Here is a 14,586-nt window from a genome sequence, read left to right as displayed (position 1 = left end):
GTTCGTCCATAACGGTGTCCTGCTCCTAGCCTCACGAGACAGTCTTGCGAAGCGTGGATCGGCGCACGTGCGGAACTTCCGCATCGCTCACCGCCCCCAACCCGAAGAGCTTCGCCTTCGACCTTTTGCTCCTAAGTTACCCCGCTGTTCGGTGGCGTTAGCATCGTGACATTCACGCCATCTCTCGCAATGCGCCGCAACCACTACGACCGCCGCTGGCGCTTAGCCACGCGGAGAAGCTGGATTACAGGAGACGCGAGCTATGCGGGGAAAACATCATCAGGCGAAGCGTGAGTCGCGCATCCCCACATACTGTGATCGGAGACCCGCACGTGTACAATTAACTAGAGTAATCCCTCGTTATAATGAAATCGCTTTACTCGAAATATCGCTTTATTAGAAATTTCTTACTTGTCCCAACATGCATTTTAACCCGCATCGCTTGAAGCGCACTTTGAGCTTGACCTGCTTAGAGCGAAGTGGCGAGTGTCGCACCAGCCGCATTGATAAAATCGCAATCGTGTGAAATGAGCCCTCTAAAATCGCAGTGTGATGCGTGCGATTGCATAGATTTTTGTTGCTCCAGTCTCAGCATGTGAAACAGCCTTTAAGCCGTAGATGCTTAACACACGTCATAGGGTTAGTGTGTAGTATAGTCGATCCCGGATATATCGAACTCAACGAGAATCGCGGCATAGTTCGATATACAGTCAACGTTCGATTTTTCGGACTCCCTAGGTGCCGCAAAGACGTCCGAAAAATTGGGCAGCCCAAAAAATGAATGCATGCCTTTGACTGCCCCCAAGGGCTCAAAGCGCCACAGGCACGTCCGCAATAGCTCTGAAGGCCTGCCAGTACACTTTTTAGGGGTATCTGTGTTCGTATTGTAATAGGAGACTGAGGGCACATGTGTCTATAGTTAAGGAATATATACCGTATGCAGTGAAAATCTGTACCTTCCCACTCATGGTATGCTTCTCCGCAATACTTCACTTATGCTTTGTCGCGTAACATTGCTGTATTGAAGCGAAGCAGACTTTTGGGAACCGTCATTATGTAACGTGCCATTCCTAATGGTGGCGAATTGTTTCAATGAAAAACACGGTACCAAACTGCAAGAAGCTTGGTAACGAACGTCGATGCAACTAGGCCCAGCGTTGCCGCGGTGGTGGCTACGGCTGCCAGTGGATCTGCGTGCGAGAGGGCAGCTTCGAGGCGGTGAGATAATCAAAGTGGCGGCGGTGGTGGCTTCGGTTAATGCCGTTTCAGACCTGCGGTCATGACAAAAAATCTGGAAAATCGAACGGCGAAGGTTTTTTGCGTCCGAAATTTCCGACGTACCCATACATTGATTCCACGGGGTACGTGGCGGTTCCGCGAAGGTGTCCAAATCATCAGTCATGTCAGAAAAATTGGGCGTCCGGAAAAGCAGTCCTTGACTGCATACGTAAAGTTTTGCACTTATTTTGTATATGCACTTCATTTTTGTTTATCTCCTATGGTTCTAATTTTATGCGAGCTTCCTTTAAAAAACTTTTTGCAGACATTTGCAAAATATTAGGGATAGCGAATAGTGATTTGGTCGAATAATTTCGAATCGAATAGTTTGAATAGCCGGTGCTTTAAGAATATTCGGACGCTGCCGTGCAGCTACGATTTCAACAAAAAGGCGTGGATGACGTCCTCTATTTTCACCAACTTTCTGCAGCGGCGGGACAACAAAATGGGTGCGAAGGCGCGAAAAATTCTTCTTTTTATGGATAACGCACCATGCCACCCACCTGACACGACCAGCCTGCGGAATGTCAAGGTGGTGTTTCTACCGCCAAACTGCACAAGCTGTCTGCAGCCACTGGATGCCGGAATCATCAAGTGCGTGAAGCAGGGCTACAGAAAGCGGCTTGTGCAGTGTCGGCTGGCGGCAATGGAACGCAGCGAGGAGGAAAAGATCTCCGTGCTCGACGCTATGCACATGATCGCCAGTTCGTGGAGCGCAGTGTCGCAGAGCACAATTGCGAACTCGTTTAGGCATTGTGGCTTTGTGCGAGAGACTGCCTCCACTGCTGACGCCTCCACCGCTGGTGACTCCACATCCTTGATGGAGGAGAATGCAAGCACCGTCGACGACGACGACTTCGAGCGCCTGCACCCATCTACAACCTTCGCCGAGTTCGTGGAGGCCGACGACGACGTTGCCGTCTGCAGCGAACTGTCGCTGGACGATGCAATCGCGGAGGCATTGCCCGATGCCGACACTGCGACATCAGACGAGGACGACGCCGCCGCTGCCGACACCGCAGATGTTGCCGTCCCTACGTCATTTGCCGATATGCTACGGCACATAGATGGCATAAGGAGCTACGTTTGTACACGCGAAGCTACGGAGGACGTTCTTTCGGACGTTGCCAAACTTGAGGGGAAGCTTTTGCGGTTGGGCTCCAAGAAAGTGCAAAAGAAGCTCACGGATTTTTTTTAAGTGTGTGGTAGTTTGCACAGAAGTTTCTCGCTATTACGTCGTGCTAAACAGTGTTTTTTGTACGCATAAATTTCTGTGTTCGGATTTTACGACGCCCGCATTTTACGACGCTTTTCCGCGGTCCCGAGAACGTCGTATAATCGGGGTTTCACTGTATATATCGCATATTACAGTACAACCTAGTTAATTTAAATTTCACGGGACCGAAAAAAAATGTCCGCATTAACCGAATGCCGAATTATCAGGATATCCAGAAAACAATAAGCAAATGCTTACTACGTCAGCACGATTTTGTTAGTGTAATGGATGAGCAAATCCTTTTGCTATTTTGCACAAAAGCAGTGCGGAAGCTGCAATTCTCGTCATCTCGTGACTGATTGGCTCTCACAGCGGCGATCGAGGCTTCGCGACTTCCTTTGCAGCACGGCCGCGGCGTGCGCCATCATTTGCGACACGCTTTGTACTACCGCGCACACATCCCGGGTATTTTTTCGCCAGTAAGCTGACCGCCAACAGATCGCACGTCCATCGCGATGTAGCCGGTGCTCTTCATCCTCGACAGCTTTGCACCGAGTCAAACCGAAACTACTGTTTGTCGCAACCGCGGCCGCTATCGACGGGATTATGAACGGCAACCTTGTGTCTACGGCCATGCTAGCGGCAAAAAACGCACGCGTCATGCCACGAGCGGCAATTTGCTGTGCTGACGAACGCGCGAGCAACCCCGCGAGCGCTCGTTGTTTCATGCGGTTTTCGATTGCAAACCCGGCGTGGACCGGCGGCGGTCCGGTTGTGATGGCTCCTTGATGTCACCCTCGTCGCTCTTGATTGGTTCTTCATCTCGCGGCACACGGCATTTGCTGCAGAAATGGGTCTTGAACCCATTTCGCGCGGCACGCCGCAAAACCCCTGATTCCTGTCGCTTTGAAAGAAAAGTGGGCAGTAATTTTTAATAACATCGTTTTAAATTGCTAATGTTACAAGATAATAATATGTGCCACACCACACAAAAAAAAACTAGAACAGCAAAAAACTACTCTCGCTTTCGGGCTGTGCACGACCAGACCGGGTAATGGCTGCTCAGTTGTTTGGCCGATCGATGCGTTTTGACTGTTGCTGGTTAAGTTGCCGTCGTTGCCGGCGCTTGTAGAGGTGTTTGTAAATGTTGTTTCTGACAAGAGTAAACTGTTTTCGTGCACACAATGTTATATTAACACATATATGCTTTCCCATCTGACTCCCGATCGTCATGGCCATCAATTTGAAAGAACACTTTTCTTTCTCGTGTAGCAGCGCGCCGCCAAAGTGACACTCAACGCGCTGAAGTGCACTCACTCGAAGTGCACTTTACTTTGCCCGTGTGGAATGGGTATTAGTTACCAGAAAAACTTTTTCGTGTTTCAAATTTAATGCCTCGCAACTTGTGTTCTATCATACATACAGAAGCCATTGATACCCTATTTAGCAAAGTCTAAGGAACAGATATTTTTCAAATCCTTGTGGAAGATTACCTCGAGGAATATACTAGTCGAACCTGGATATATCAAACCCACATATAACGAATTATTGTGTATAACGAATAGCAGTAAAATCCCCTTGAACATTTTTATATGAAACTTTTATTTTATATAAATCGAATTACTTATATATCGAACTTTTTTTGTGATACCCTTCAGATTCGATATATCCGGGTTCGACTGTATGCATCAAAGAATGTAGATTTTTAAAATTATTGGTCTAAGGGCCACATCCCTCCTTACAACAGGCGTTTCAACATTTGCATCGCCACACTCGTGCCAAAGCCGAAATTCATTGGTATATCAATCTCGGCACTTTCGGAAAAGGCGGAAGATTTTTTGTGGCACAGCGTGACGTAAGCCACACTGCGAGTACAGGACGCGCAGTTAACCTTGCCATGACAAAAACGGAATGTAGTACTTGCATATGCACTAACTTGTAGGCCTACAACAAGCCACTATTTCTTAATGCTGTCAGCCAATGCAGTAGGCTGTCTATAGACTTGGTTGGATATTTTTTGCAACTCCGTTTTAAGTTACACTAGTGTGCTTTGAGCGAGTACGTATTAGTGAGGTTTTACTGTAGCAGCACTCAAAACCTCATGATGCATACAGTAAAAAAAAATAATTTATATATATATATATACACATATATATAGATATAGTTGCAGAGGTCGTCTTTCGCTATTCATGCTGTGCACTTCTAGTGAAACCATGTTTTTCTGTTTATGTTGCAGGAGCGCAAGAAGAGTCGCTTTGGCAATGCGTTTCACCTGTGTCGTGAAATTCTTCGACTCACCAAGTTGGTTGTGGACAGCCATGTGCAGTACCGGCTGAACAATGTCGATGCCTTCCAGCTGGCGGATGGGCTACAGTATGTATTTGCCCATGTGGGCCAGCTGACGGGCATGTACCGCTACAAATACAAGCTCATGCGACAGATCCGCATGTGCAAGGACCTCAAGCACCTCGTCTACTATCGCTTCAACACGGTCAGTGCTGTTGTTTTCTGGAGGGCTATGTTGTCGCACTTTTCTCTGCGCCACTGTGATGTGTTTGTCACCGATCTCGGGGGCGTGCGGGTGTTATGAGAGATAGGACTGGAAGACACATGGCAACACAGCAAGCAGATTTTTAATCACACTCAAATTCAAAACTCGAACTAAAAATAAAGCTCACCAACTAACACACACTAAACTAAAACACAATAAACAAATAAATGTTCACCAAAATACAACCTAGTGAATCCATAAACATGCCCTTAATTTCCTCTACGTTAGTCCTGGGCGTTTCTTGCACGAGAGTCTGGCAACTCTGGCCTACTGGTATCTCCCTACAAGAATAAATATCTCTCACTCAGTTCGTCGCTGTTGCTCATATTTTCCCGGCGGCAATCTCGATGAGCCTTTCTCTCTGTCGTTGCTCTCGCCGGCCCTCGCTTAGTCGTAGCTGCCTTGTGACCGGTCCATCAACTTGAAGTCCAGCTTGGTAGAAGCCCGTAACACGGTCGCTGGCGCTGATGTGGCTGAGAAGTTCGACGGGTTAGGCGTCACGACTTGTTCTTTCGGGGCGTCGCTGATGCCGTAAGTGCCGACGACTCGCGGTTCCGTTGACCTGGCCGAATACGTGGCTGGTGCCCCGGTAGCCGCCGCTGACGTGTCACTTGCCGGGTTAGGCTTTGCGAAGCGTTCTTCGCCCTCCGACGATCTGCGTGGCGGCCCGGTGATTATCGGTTGATCGGGCTCGGCCGAGGAAAAGGGATCCTTGAAAAGAGGACCGGAACCACCGTGAGCAGCTGCCGCTGGTCCCAGGAGCTTCGCCCGGACGTCTCCGAGGACTACAGCTACGCCTGGGCCTTGCCAGCCTCACTAGCTTCGTGGCCGGGCTCTCCGCGCTCCCGTCGTCAGAGCATAGCTGACGAAGCGACCTTCCAGCCCAAAAGCCACGTCGATAATCCCGGTTCGATGCTTCTCCCTCGCGGATTACACCTCGGTTCGCATGCCTTGAGCGCTTGCGCCGTTTGGAATCCTCTGCGATTTCTCGCCACAGGCGACCTTTTACATGTGACAGCCACTTTTTGTAGATAGCGCTTACTGCTGCATGCCATTCATATCATGCACTTTTAAAAAACGCCCTCTGTTGAGACGTTTATGCAGTAAGCTTTTGTTGCTCTCACGTTGCCTGAAAAGTACAGTAAAACCTCGATAATTCGAAGGTCGCCGGACCGCGAAAATTCTTCGAATTAAGCGGATTTTCGAATTAACCGAAATGAATAAAAAAAGAAAACAAGCAAGAACTTGCCGCAAAAAGAAATCACCTTTATTTTCCATGTCCGAGAAAAATTACTCAAAGTAATCACCGATGCGGGATTAACTTGGCGCGCTGCTTCGCCGCCCCTAGTGCCATGCTCTCCAGCTGGCTCAAAAAACGTAGCATACAAATATCACCCGCACTGCACTCAACAAAGTTGCGGACGATGTTCACGGAATCGATAACTGCCGCGAAAGCGGGCGTGGTGGTGCTTGACTCCAAAAATTTGGACTTGCTGGATATTCCGGACTTCAAAAATGCACCATCAGGGTTCCCATTGAGTTCATGCATTTTCGCACCCAATTTTTCGGACGAATTGAGACCCCAAAGTTCGATTTTGCGGACTAAATCGCTCTTTCCCAGCCGCGCTACCCAATCTTGGAGGCCGCCATGTTGGATTTTGCACTGGCTTGAATTCCAGTGACTCGCTGTATAGCCTCCAAGATTAGAACGCGCGCTATCAATAGAGAGCTCGCGCAATCCTCCAGTCTCGGAGGCCATGCATGCCATCGTTGTAACCATTTATTGTGAGATTTTTTTTTTTTTTTTTGCGACAGCAATTATATGGACACTTCAAGCGGATTTTCGCCGTCGGCGTCGCCGTCCTGAGGATCCATACAAAGTCCAAGGGCGATAAAATCATCGCCGCGCGCCCGCCGTATGTGCGAGTGACAGCGCGCGGGGGACGCGCGCTTTCATGGAGAGCGAACGCACGGCGGAGGCGACTTCCTCCCTCGGGCGACTTCTACTCTTCTAACAACTGCGTACTTAGCGCCGGAGCGGTTTCTCGCGCGCAGCGTATCTTGAAAGCGATCTCCAGACGGCTCTGACCTTTCGTATGGGCTGTGCTCTCGCCGCTCGCAGCGATAGACCGCACGAACCTTCGCTCGCTGTGGGCTGCGGCGGCCGCGCTCGCTCGTGCGCGCTGACACCACGCGTGTTATTTCAGTGAGTTTTTTTGTTTTTTTCTCTCAAGTTTCGGTTGCTATTTTGAACGTGGCGTGTACACCGAGCAGGTGTCTCGGAGACCCATGTCTCAGTGATCGGCGCTACCTCCTGTACCTTCGCGAGAGCTAAGCGGTGCGAAGCTCGTTTCTTGGATCTCCATGGCGAACTCCGTTGGCGGAGATCGCCAACGCGGTGGCGCTCGTGTCGACTGTACACGGAGACGACGTCATTGCTGCGCAAATCCAAGCAAGTCGATCCTCTCCAAGCGTAGTATGAGGCAGGGCATTATTAAAGATTTTTTTTAAAGCCGCACTAATGACTTTTTTTTTTTCGGCCGAACGAGTTTTCCGGACTATTTTTCAGTCCCCACGAGCTCGGAAAATCGGTTGGCGACTGTACGGAGCGCCCTAACCTAACCGCCGCACGTTGCTACTAGCCGGAAACTTCGAATTATCCGAATAGAGCCGCGCGGGCCATTCAAATTATCCGCTAGAATTTGCATTGAGAATGACGGGACCGCTCAAATTCTTCGAATTAACCGAAATTTCGAATAAACTGAGTTCGAATTATCGAGGTTTTACTGTATGTTTGTTTTTGGACCTCTTTGATTTGAAGTTCTGACAGCTCGCTGGCAGCCAGGCGGCAGCTAGCTATGGTCGTGATAGAAAACAATGTTATGGTCACGGGGGCTGCGATATTAAGGGGGGACGCGGGGATCAGATCGCGAAAATCACGAGAAAAATCGGTTTTTGGAAACCCTGCATTTCGGTATCTGCAACGCCTAATCTACGCTGTATCAAAATGATTTGGCTGGAAACGCACTAAAAGTGCCCGAAAAAAATTAATTTGTCAGTGCGCAGGGCGAAAAAACAGCTTTAAATCGCGCAAAATCACCGCAGTTCACGGAGCCATATCTCGTATTTCCCGCCACCGAGCGCCGCCATCTTGGTATCGTTCGAAAGCTCAAAAGTTTCGCCGTTCCGCTTCTCAATTCCTCGGTCTTCGCCATCTTGTAACAAACGCACAAACACAAAAGAATCGCGGGTCTGCTAGAGGTAGTCACACGGGCCCTTCGATGAAAGCGGGCCTGCGATTGGCTGCCGTGCTGAATGGCGTCTTCCCATTGGTTACTGCTGCGGCAGCGGGCAAGATGGCTACCGCAGTTGTTCGCTTCGCAAACCATGCCGGCGTCTTCACTTGACACGCAGAATTCGGATTTCTGAGAGCGCCCAGTTTAGTTAAGGATCGTCGCTTGTTGGAGAAGAAAGTTTGGACGAAGCACGTCTTCGGAATACGGAAGCGCAAGCCTCCTACGGCGAGAAAAATACGGCGATTAGCGGAGGAGCACCCGACTGAACGTGCCGCGCTATCTTGCACCGTGTGACTCAAGCAGCGAAACCGACAATCGCCCTCTGCCATCGGTACCGATAACGCAGTCGACGGAAGACGCGCCAACGGAAGCTCCCGCGCCTCGGCATACGGCCGCGCGAACCAGCCGAGATCGTATCGACGCGGGTCGAAGGTCACCATCGCCGGCGAAGACGGTGTACTTAGTTTGATGCATCGTGCGACATGAACACGCCGCCTCTGAGCGAGCCCCAACCGTCGACGAGCTACAGTGTAATAACCGAAAATTCACCGGACAAATAGTCGCCCGAACGGCGCACCATTCAGACGCGCCTCGAGCCGCGTTTCGCGTCAGCGGTGACGGCAGAATCGCGAGCATGCAGCGTGCGCGACTCCCTTCGCGCGATGTGCGCAACTGAACGGAAGTTCAATTTGATGTACTAGCCAGGCTATTAAATTTTCAAAGCCCACCAAACGAAGAGGCAAAGGTGCAAAAAGATGCTTGACAGCACTGATGCCAAAAATTACCGCCCTGATGCGTTCTAATAAACCTGCACTGCTTGCAAAACTTTGCAGCTCGTTTTCTCAATAGTGTTTTTTTGGTCGGTCACCTCGCTCGTGGAAAGCATAGCACAACAATGGCTGGACCGATTTTGATCCAGTTTGTTTTGCTGTGATCCATGAACTGTGCTGCACATCAAGACAGTCTTGAAATGTTCATTTATTTTTCCATTATTTAATTACTTCACAATTACTGCATGGCTCTATGCAGTCAAACACAAGTTACATGCATGTCATGTTGAGTAAAAAATTATAAGGGCACTAAAAAAAAAAATCTAACACTGTCTTGATATAGATTAGACATCTGGGCAAACATACAAAGTATTCCCAGTTCCGTACCATGTTTCGTTACTGTGCCAGGCTTTCCACGAGCAAGGAACTTGTAAACTTTTGTAAATTCTTATAAAACAAAACTAATGAAGATATCTTTATGAAATTTTGGATTTGTCCCTCTATTGCAATGTACAGCGTGTGTGCCAAATTTCAGCCCTTTCTGCCAAGAAACAAAAAAGTTATTTTTCATCCCCTCCTCCCCCCTTAAGACAACCCGAAGCTGTCCTGAAGGTTTCAAAAGTCAAATGCCTGGATATGTACAAATGTGCTGCCAGAACGGGACCGACCAGTGCACTTTTTTACTTTTTTGCAAATGCAAGTGCTTTATTTTTCTTCACATAAACATGATTATACAGATATCTGGACCGATAGCCAGGGAAGGCTATTTTCCGTTCCAGTGTCAAAATATAACAGACAGGTCAGGTACAGATTTTAACAGCTAAGTATTCAGGAACACATCATGATTTGTAACAGACAAGGTGTAGTCTAACCATTTGTGCTTCGCCGATCTGGAAATATGTTACGTTTGCGAAAGACCTGAAGTGGTATTGTCAAGCAATCGCATTGGAATATACAATAAAAGCTCATTAATTCGGATTTTGCAGGACAAAAAAAGATGCCCGAAATAACTGAATGTCAAATTATCAAAGGTATCAAGAAAACATTAAACAAATGCTGACTACGTCAGCACGCTTTTAATTTACCGGTTGAATCGGCAAATCCTGCTTTTATTTTGCACAAAAGCAATTTCGTCATATCGTGACTGATTAGCGCTCGCAGCAGCGAAGGCCTTGCGACTTCCTTCCCAGTGCGACCGCGGCATGCGTCTTCATCTGAGATGCTTTTCACTACCGCATGTACAGTGTGATGCGCAGGTTCTTTCGTGTTAATGTTTTCTGGCGGTTCTCTGAGGCGGAGCCTCCCAGAACCCAATCGAGGACAAAGCCGTTTGTTGAGAAACACACAAACTTTTAATAATTAAAACTAGAACGAAAAGAAAACTATAAACCAAACACACAAAGATAAAATGAAAACATGTAGCTAGAACGCCTAATGATATCGGGCAAGTTCGGGCAGGAAGCGGGCATGTGCGCGTGCTATAGTCCCGACGCGGAGTAGCGGAGACGAGACGACGAGATGAGCGGTGTTGGTCTCACCAAAGCTCGTGTCGGAACGTCGTAAAGGCTACCAGAGCGTGGCAGCGCTGGCTCGGTGGGAGAAGACAGGCGGCTCGGCAGCACGAGTTGACGGCGGCGGCGTCCTGGCCGGGCAGCTGGTCGTAGAGCTCGGGCCCGTAGCACGACAGCTCTCGTTCTGCCCACGGGCGCAGACGCTCACCGGCCTCGGGCAGCAGCAGTTGACAATCGGGCAGGGTGGCGATGCCCGGGAAGGCAGGCGGCTTGGCAGCAGGGGTTGACGGCGGCGGCGTCCTGGCCGGGCAGCTGGTCGTGGAGCTCGGGCCCGTAGCCCGACTGCTCTCGTTCTGCCCACGGGCGCAGACGCTCGCCGGCCTCGGGCAGCAGTTCTCGAACGGATGGAGTGGCGGTGCTCAGGAATGGGTTGACAGGAGGCCCCGGCCGGGTGAAGTCCTGGTGGCTCGGGTCCGGAACCCGACGGCCGTCTTCAACTCCCGATCCGGTGGCCGACCTTGTCCTGGTGCCTCTTCTGGAACTCCTCCCTCTACTGCCAGCGCGGCTCCTTTTTCTGCTGCTCTGGTCGATTCGTCGATTTCTCATTGGCTGCTCGAGGCTCCGTGTTCCTCTGTGATTGGATTGGCTTTTCTTCTTTTGATTTCTTTTCTTGCGCCGCGTGTTCACGCGCCGGACGGTCTTCGGCGTCGTCGTTTTCGGCGCGGCGCGGTAGAGCGGCGCGTGCTCTCCTTGTCGTCTGCTTGTTGTTTGAATGTACCGCACCTTGTCGCACACCACAAATATCACCGTCGCGCACCACACATCACATACAGTCAACCACAAAAGTTTGCGGACCACGCGAGCGCGTGGCCAAGAGCCTCTTCGCGACACTTCCGCTACGTCACCAGCGATCGACAGCAGTGCTACGTTGAAGACGCATCCCTCCTTAAATCTATGGCCTGTCTATTTTCGCACTGTGCGCAAATATTTTCTACCTATCTCTTTCAACGTGACGCGCTCTTTGTTAGCCAGGGCTACTTGCTTATATTTTGAGAGCAGAATATCAGTACAAGTAATCAGACAGCGTATTCTTCGGCTGTTATCAGTTCTATTTTCGCGTAGCCACGCTGTTTTTTTTTGTTTTTTTTCGTGAGTGCGTGAGTGAGCGGTGAGGCAGCCATGGGACACAGATGCTTAGTCAGTAGGCAGAATTTTTCCGTTCCTCCCCCATCGCTAAGTGACAGTAGCGGCCGGGATTTGATCGCCTGCGCCCAGGTTTTGCTGCGCAAAGCCCGAACCACCGCGCTGCTATAGTGGTTACATTTAGAAAAATAAGAAATAATCAGGTGCGATGACTCTTTTTATAACCCTTTGCGACACGGCGTCCTCGTTTGGGGACTCGAACTTCGGAGGCGCGTCCCACGCCACGTGTTTCTTCAAATGACCTAAAACTCAGTGTGCACATTCGTGTCCGCTTCCTGATGGGACAACTAGCGGTCAGTTAACTTCATTGTCCTGCGTATTGCTGCAGATGATCACTTTGCTGGAGACACTACCATGTTAGACAATCGTTCGACGTGCCGCGTTCCAAGACCAACGTCAAGAGTATTTTTTTTCTCCGGTCGACACGAATACAACCGAAAAAGCAAGTGTGCATGCGTTTCGGGCCTAATAGTTGATTCTTTTTATGCAAGCATTGAAGCTGACGGATTTCAGATAACTAGATAATGAGTTATACGCTAATTAATTTTTTTTACTAAAACTCGCGCAAAACAGCACATTGCTTCGTCTTCTTTCTTGGAATGTAATAGTGAGCGTCTTGAAATGATGCCATGCGCATTTGACGCATTTGCAGACAGTGCATCATAATTCGTGTCTGAAGGGGATGAATTTATTCACAAGACATTTACAGAAGTGTCATGAAACATAGGTCTCTCAATGATCTAGTAGGAAGTGAAATGTCCGCCGTTTTCTAGCACCTTATTGATGCGTGTGGGCATCGACTCGTACAAAGATTCAGTAATCTCCGGTCGACCGCGCAGGCTTTCCCATTCTTGTGCGATCGCTTGCCACAGCGTATCGGCCGTGCGGCCGCGGTTGGCTCGTGTGGACAGCCGTTTCTTCAACATGCCCCAGACATTTTCTATGGGATTCAAGTCGGCGCCACATGGAGGCCACTCAAGCTGGCAAACAGCATGTTCTTCTAGCAATGACTGGACGATACGTGCTTTATGGATCGGGCTGCGGTCGTGTTGAAAAAAATAGCAGCCGTCGCTGAAGGGACCGTCCAGCGCATACGGAACGAGGTGTCTAGTGATGACGTCGCAGTACCGTGACGCAGTGAAGGGCCCTTCCAGACGCACAAGGGGACCAAGGCCATCTTTGCTGATTGCTCCCCACACGCTCACAGGAACACCGTCCACTGGATAGAACACTCTGTGTGTAATTAGGCAGATATCTGCAAGAAATAGCATACAATTGGGTTCCAGCGGCGCGTCTAAAAATGTTGTGATTCCTCTTGCGTATGAACTTTATAATGCTGTTATAGAGTTGCAATAGAAAACGTGCAAACATCATTAGATAGTACTGAAAGACCCACTGGAAGCTTTTAATTAGCTTCAGAGTAAGTAGTACTATGAAACAATCGTTAATGTTTTCAACATAATACCACTACAGAAAAATCTCGTAATGTCCAAAAGCTCATTTTACGTGAAACATGTTGTGATGCAGAATTAGCTTCGTGAATTAACTGCCAATACACTGTAAACACACCTGCAGTTTAGTGGACGCCAAACCCGCTTCCGTTGGTCCCAGCGCGTGGAAAAAGTTGACTCGTCGCTAAAGATGACATCGCCCCATTTCTCTGTTGTCCAATCTTTCATTGCTGTAGCGAACATGAGTCGTTCTTGTAGCTGGCTGTCTTAGAGGCAGGGCTTCTGTGCTGCTACGAAAGACTGCAGGCCAAGCTCACTCAGCCTTCTTCTTACAGACTCGGACGATACCGTGAGCGAGAGCGCTTCTCGGATATCCTCTGCACTTTGAAAAGGATCAGCCACGATGGCGGCCGTAATCAGGCGGTCCTCTTCCTCAGTCGTGGCCCTTGGACGCCCACTGCGCTCCATATCCGTGAATCTGTCATCGTCGCGGAAAGCTTGAATAATCCTATTCACGGCAGTCCGGCTCCTGTTGGTTCGGCGGCAGATTTCGCGCTGAGGTATTCCCTCTATAAATAAACGCACAATGTGCCTTCTTTCGTCAAGTGGAACACGCAGCGGCATCTTTCCATATAGGCAATCACCACGTGGCCTGAAGCAAGTCTACTACGTTTTCAGCGACTGATGCGAAGATGCGCCTATGTGTGAAAGAAAATTTTCTATGCATCCGCTTTTTCTTTATTTTTGATGACAGTGAAACACCTCCCTACCCTTTCTCTCAAGACGCAGAAGCAGCAACACTCATTGGACCAAGATGCTGCCAACCAAAGTGCGCCAGTAAACGTCGCGTAAAAAAATCGTCGCAGCGCTTCGTGAAACTTATCTACCCACTGGCACACCAGTCGACAAAGGTTGCAGTGATTGCTCCGATACTGCTATCAAGCCAGATATGTGGCGGTCTTATCGCAGACAGCGCTCTGCGTCAACACAACGAACTAACAATGTCATGCACGGGAATAAAAAATTAACAGGCAGGCGAGTACCAAGAGGGCTCATATCCGGGAGAGCGCCCCTGTCGCCGCTAGGTGGTGTACCGCTAGGTGGCGCGGATAGGCAGTCTGGCACGCGCTCGCGGGGTCCGCAAACTTTTGTGGTTGACTGTACATGCCAATTATTTTTTCGCCAGTGAGCTATTCGCCAACAAATTGTCCGTCCATCTTGATGTAGGCGGTTCCATTCATTCATTTCATTCTTTATTTGTTTCTTTCTGCACAAAGGACAGAAAATGGAGCAAAAGCAAAAGGCTTGTA

The 14,586-nt window shown here is 49.3% G+C and overlaps 1 protein-coding gene across 1 annotated transcript in view; it reads left to right on the top strand.

Moving 5' to 3' along the window:
- The window catches only part of LOC119446842 (pre-mRNA-processing-splicing factor 8), a 253,265-nt gene that overhangs the window by 58,458 nt on the left and 180,221 nt on the right, over positions 1–14,586 (top strand). The window contains exon 11 of the mRNA XM_037711405.2: positions 4,731–4,985. Coding sequence (XP_037567333.1) covers positions 4,731–4,985 — 255 coding nt within the window. The remainder of the gene's footprint in view (positions 1–4,730; positions 4,986–14,586) is intronic.

Source organism: Dermacentor silvarum, chromosome 3 (genome assembly GCF_013339745.2).
Source record: "Dermacentor silvarum isolate Dsil-2018 chromosome 3, BIME_Dsil_1.4, whole genome shotgun sequence".
NCBI classification, from domain to species: domain Eukaryota; kingdom Metazoa; phylum Arthropoda; class Arachnida; order Ixodida; family Ixodidae; genus Dermacentor; species Dermacentor silvarum.
Note: the sequence above shows the minus strand (reverse complement) of the source record. Positions and strands in the feature narration are given on the sequence as shown.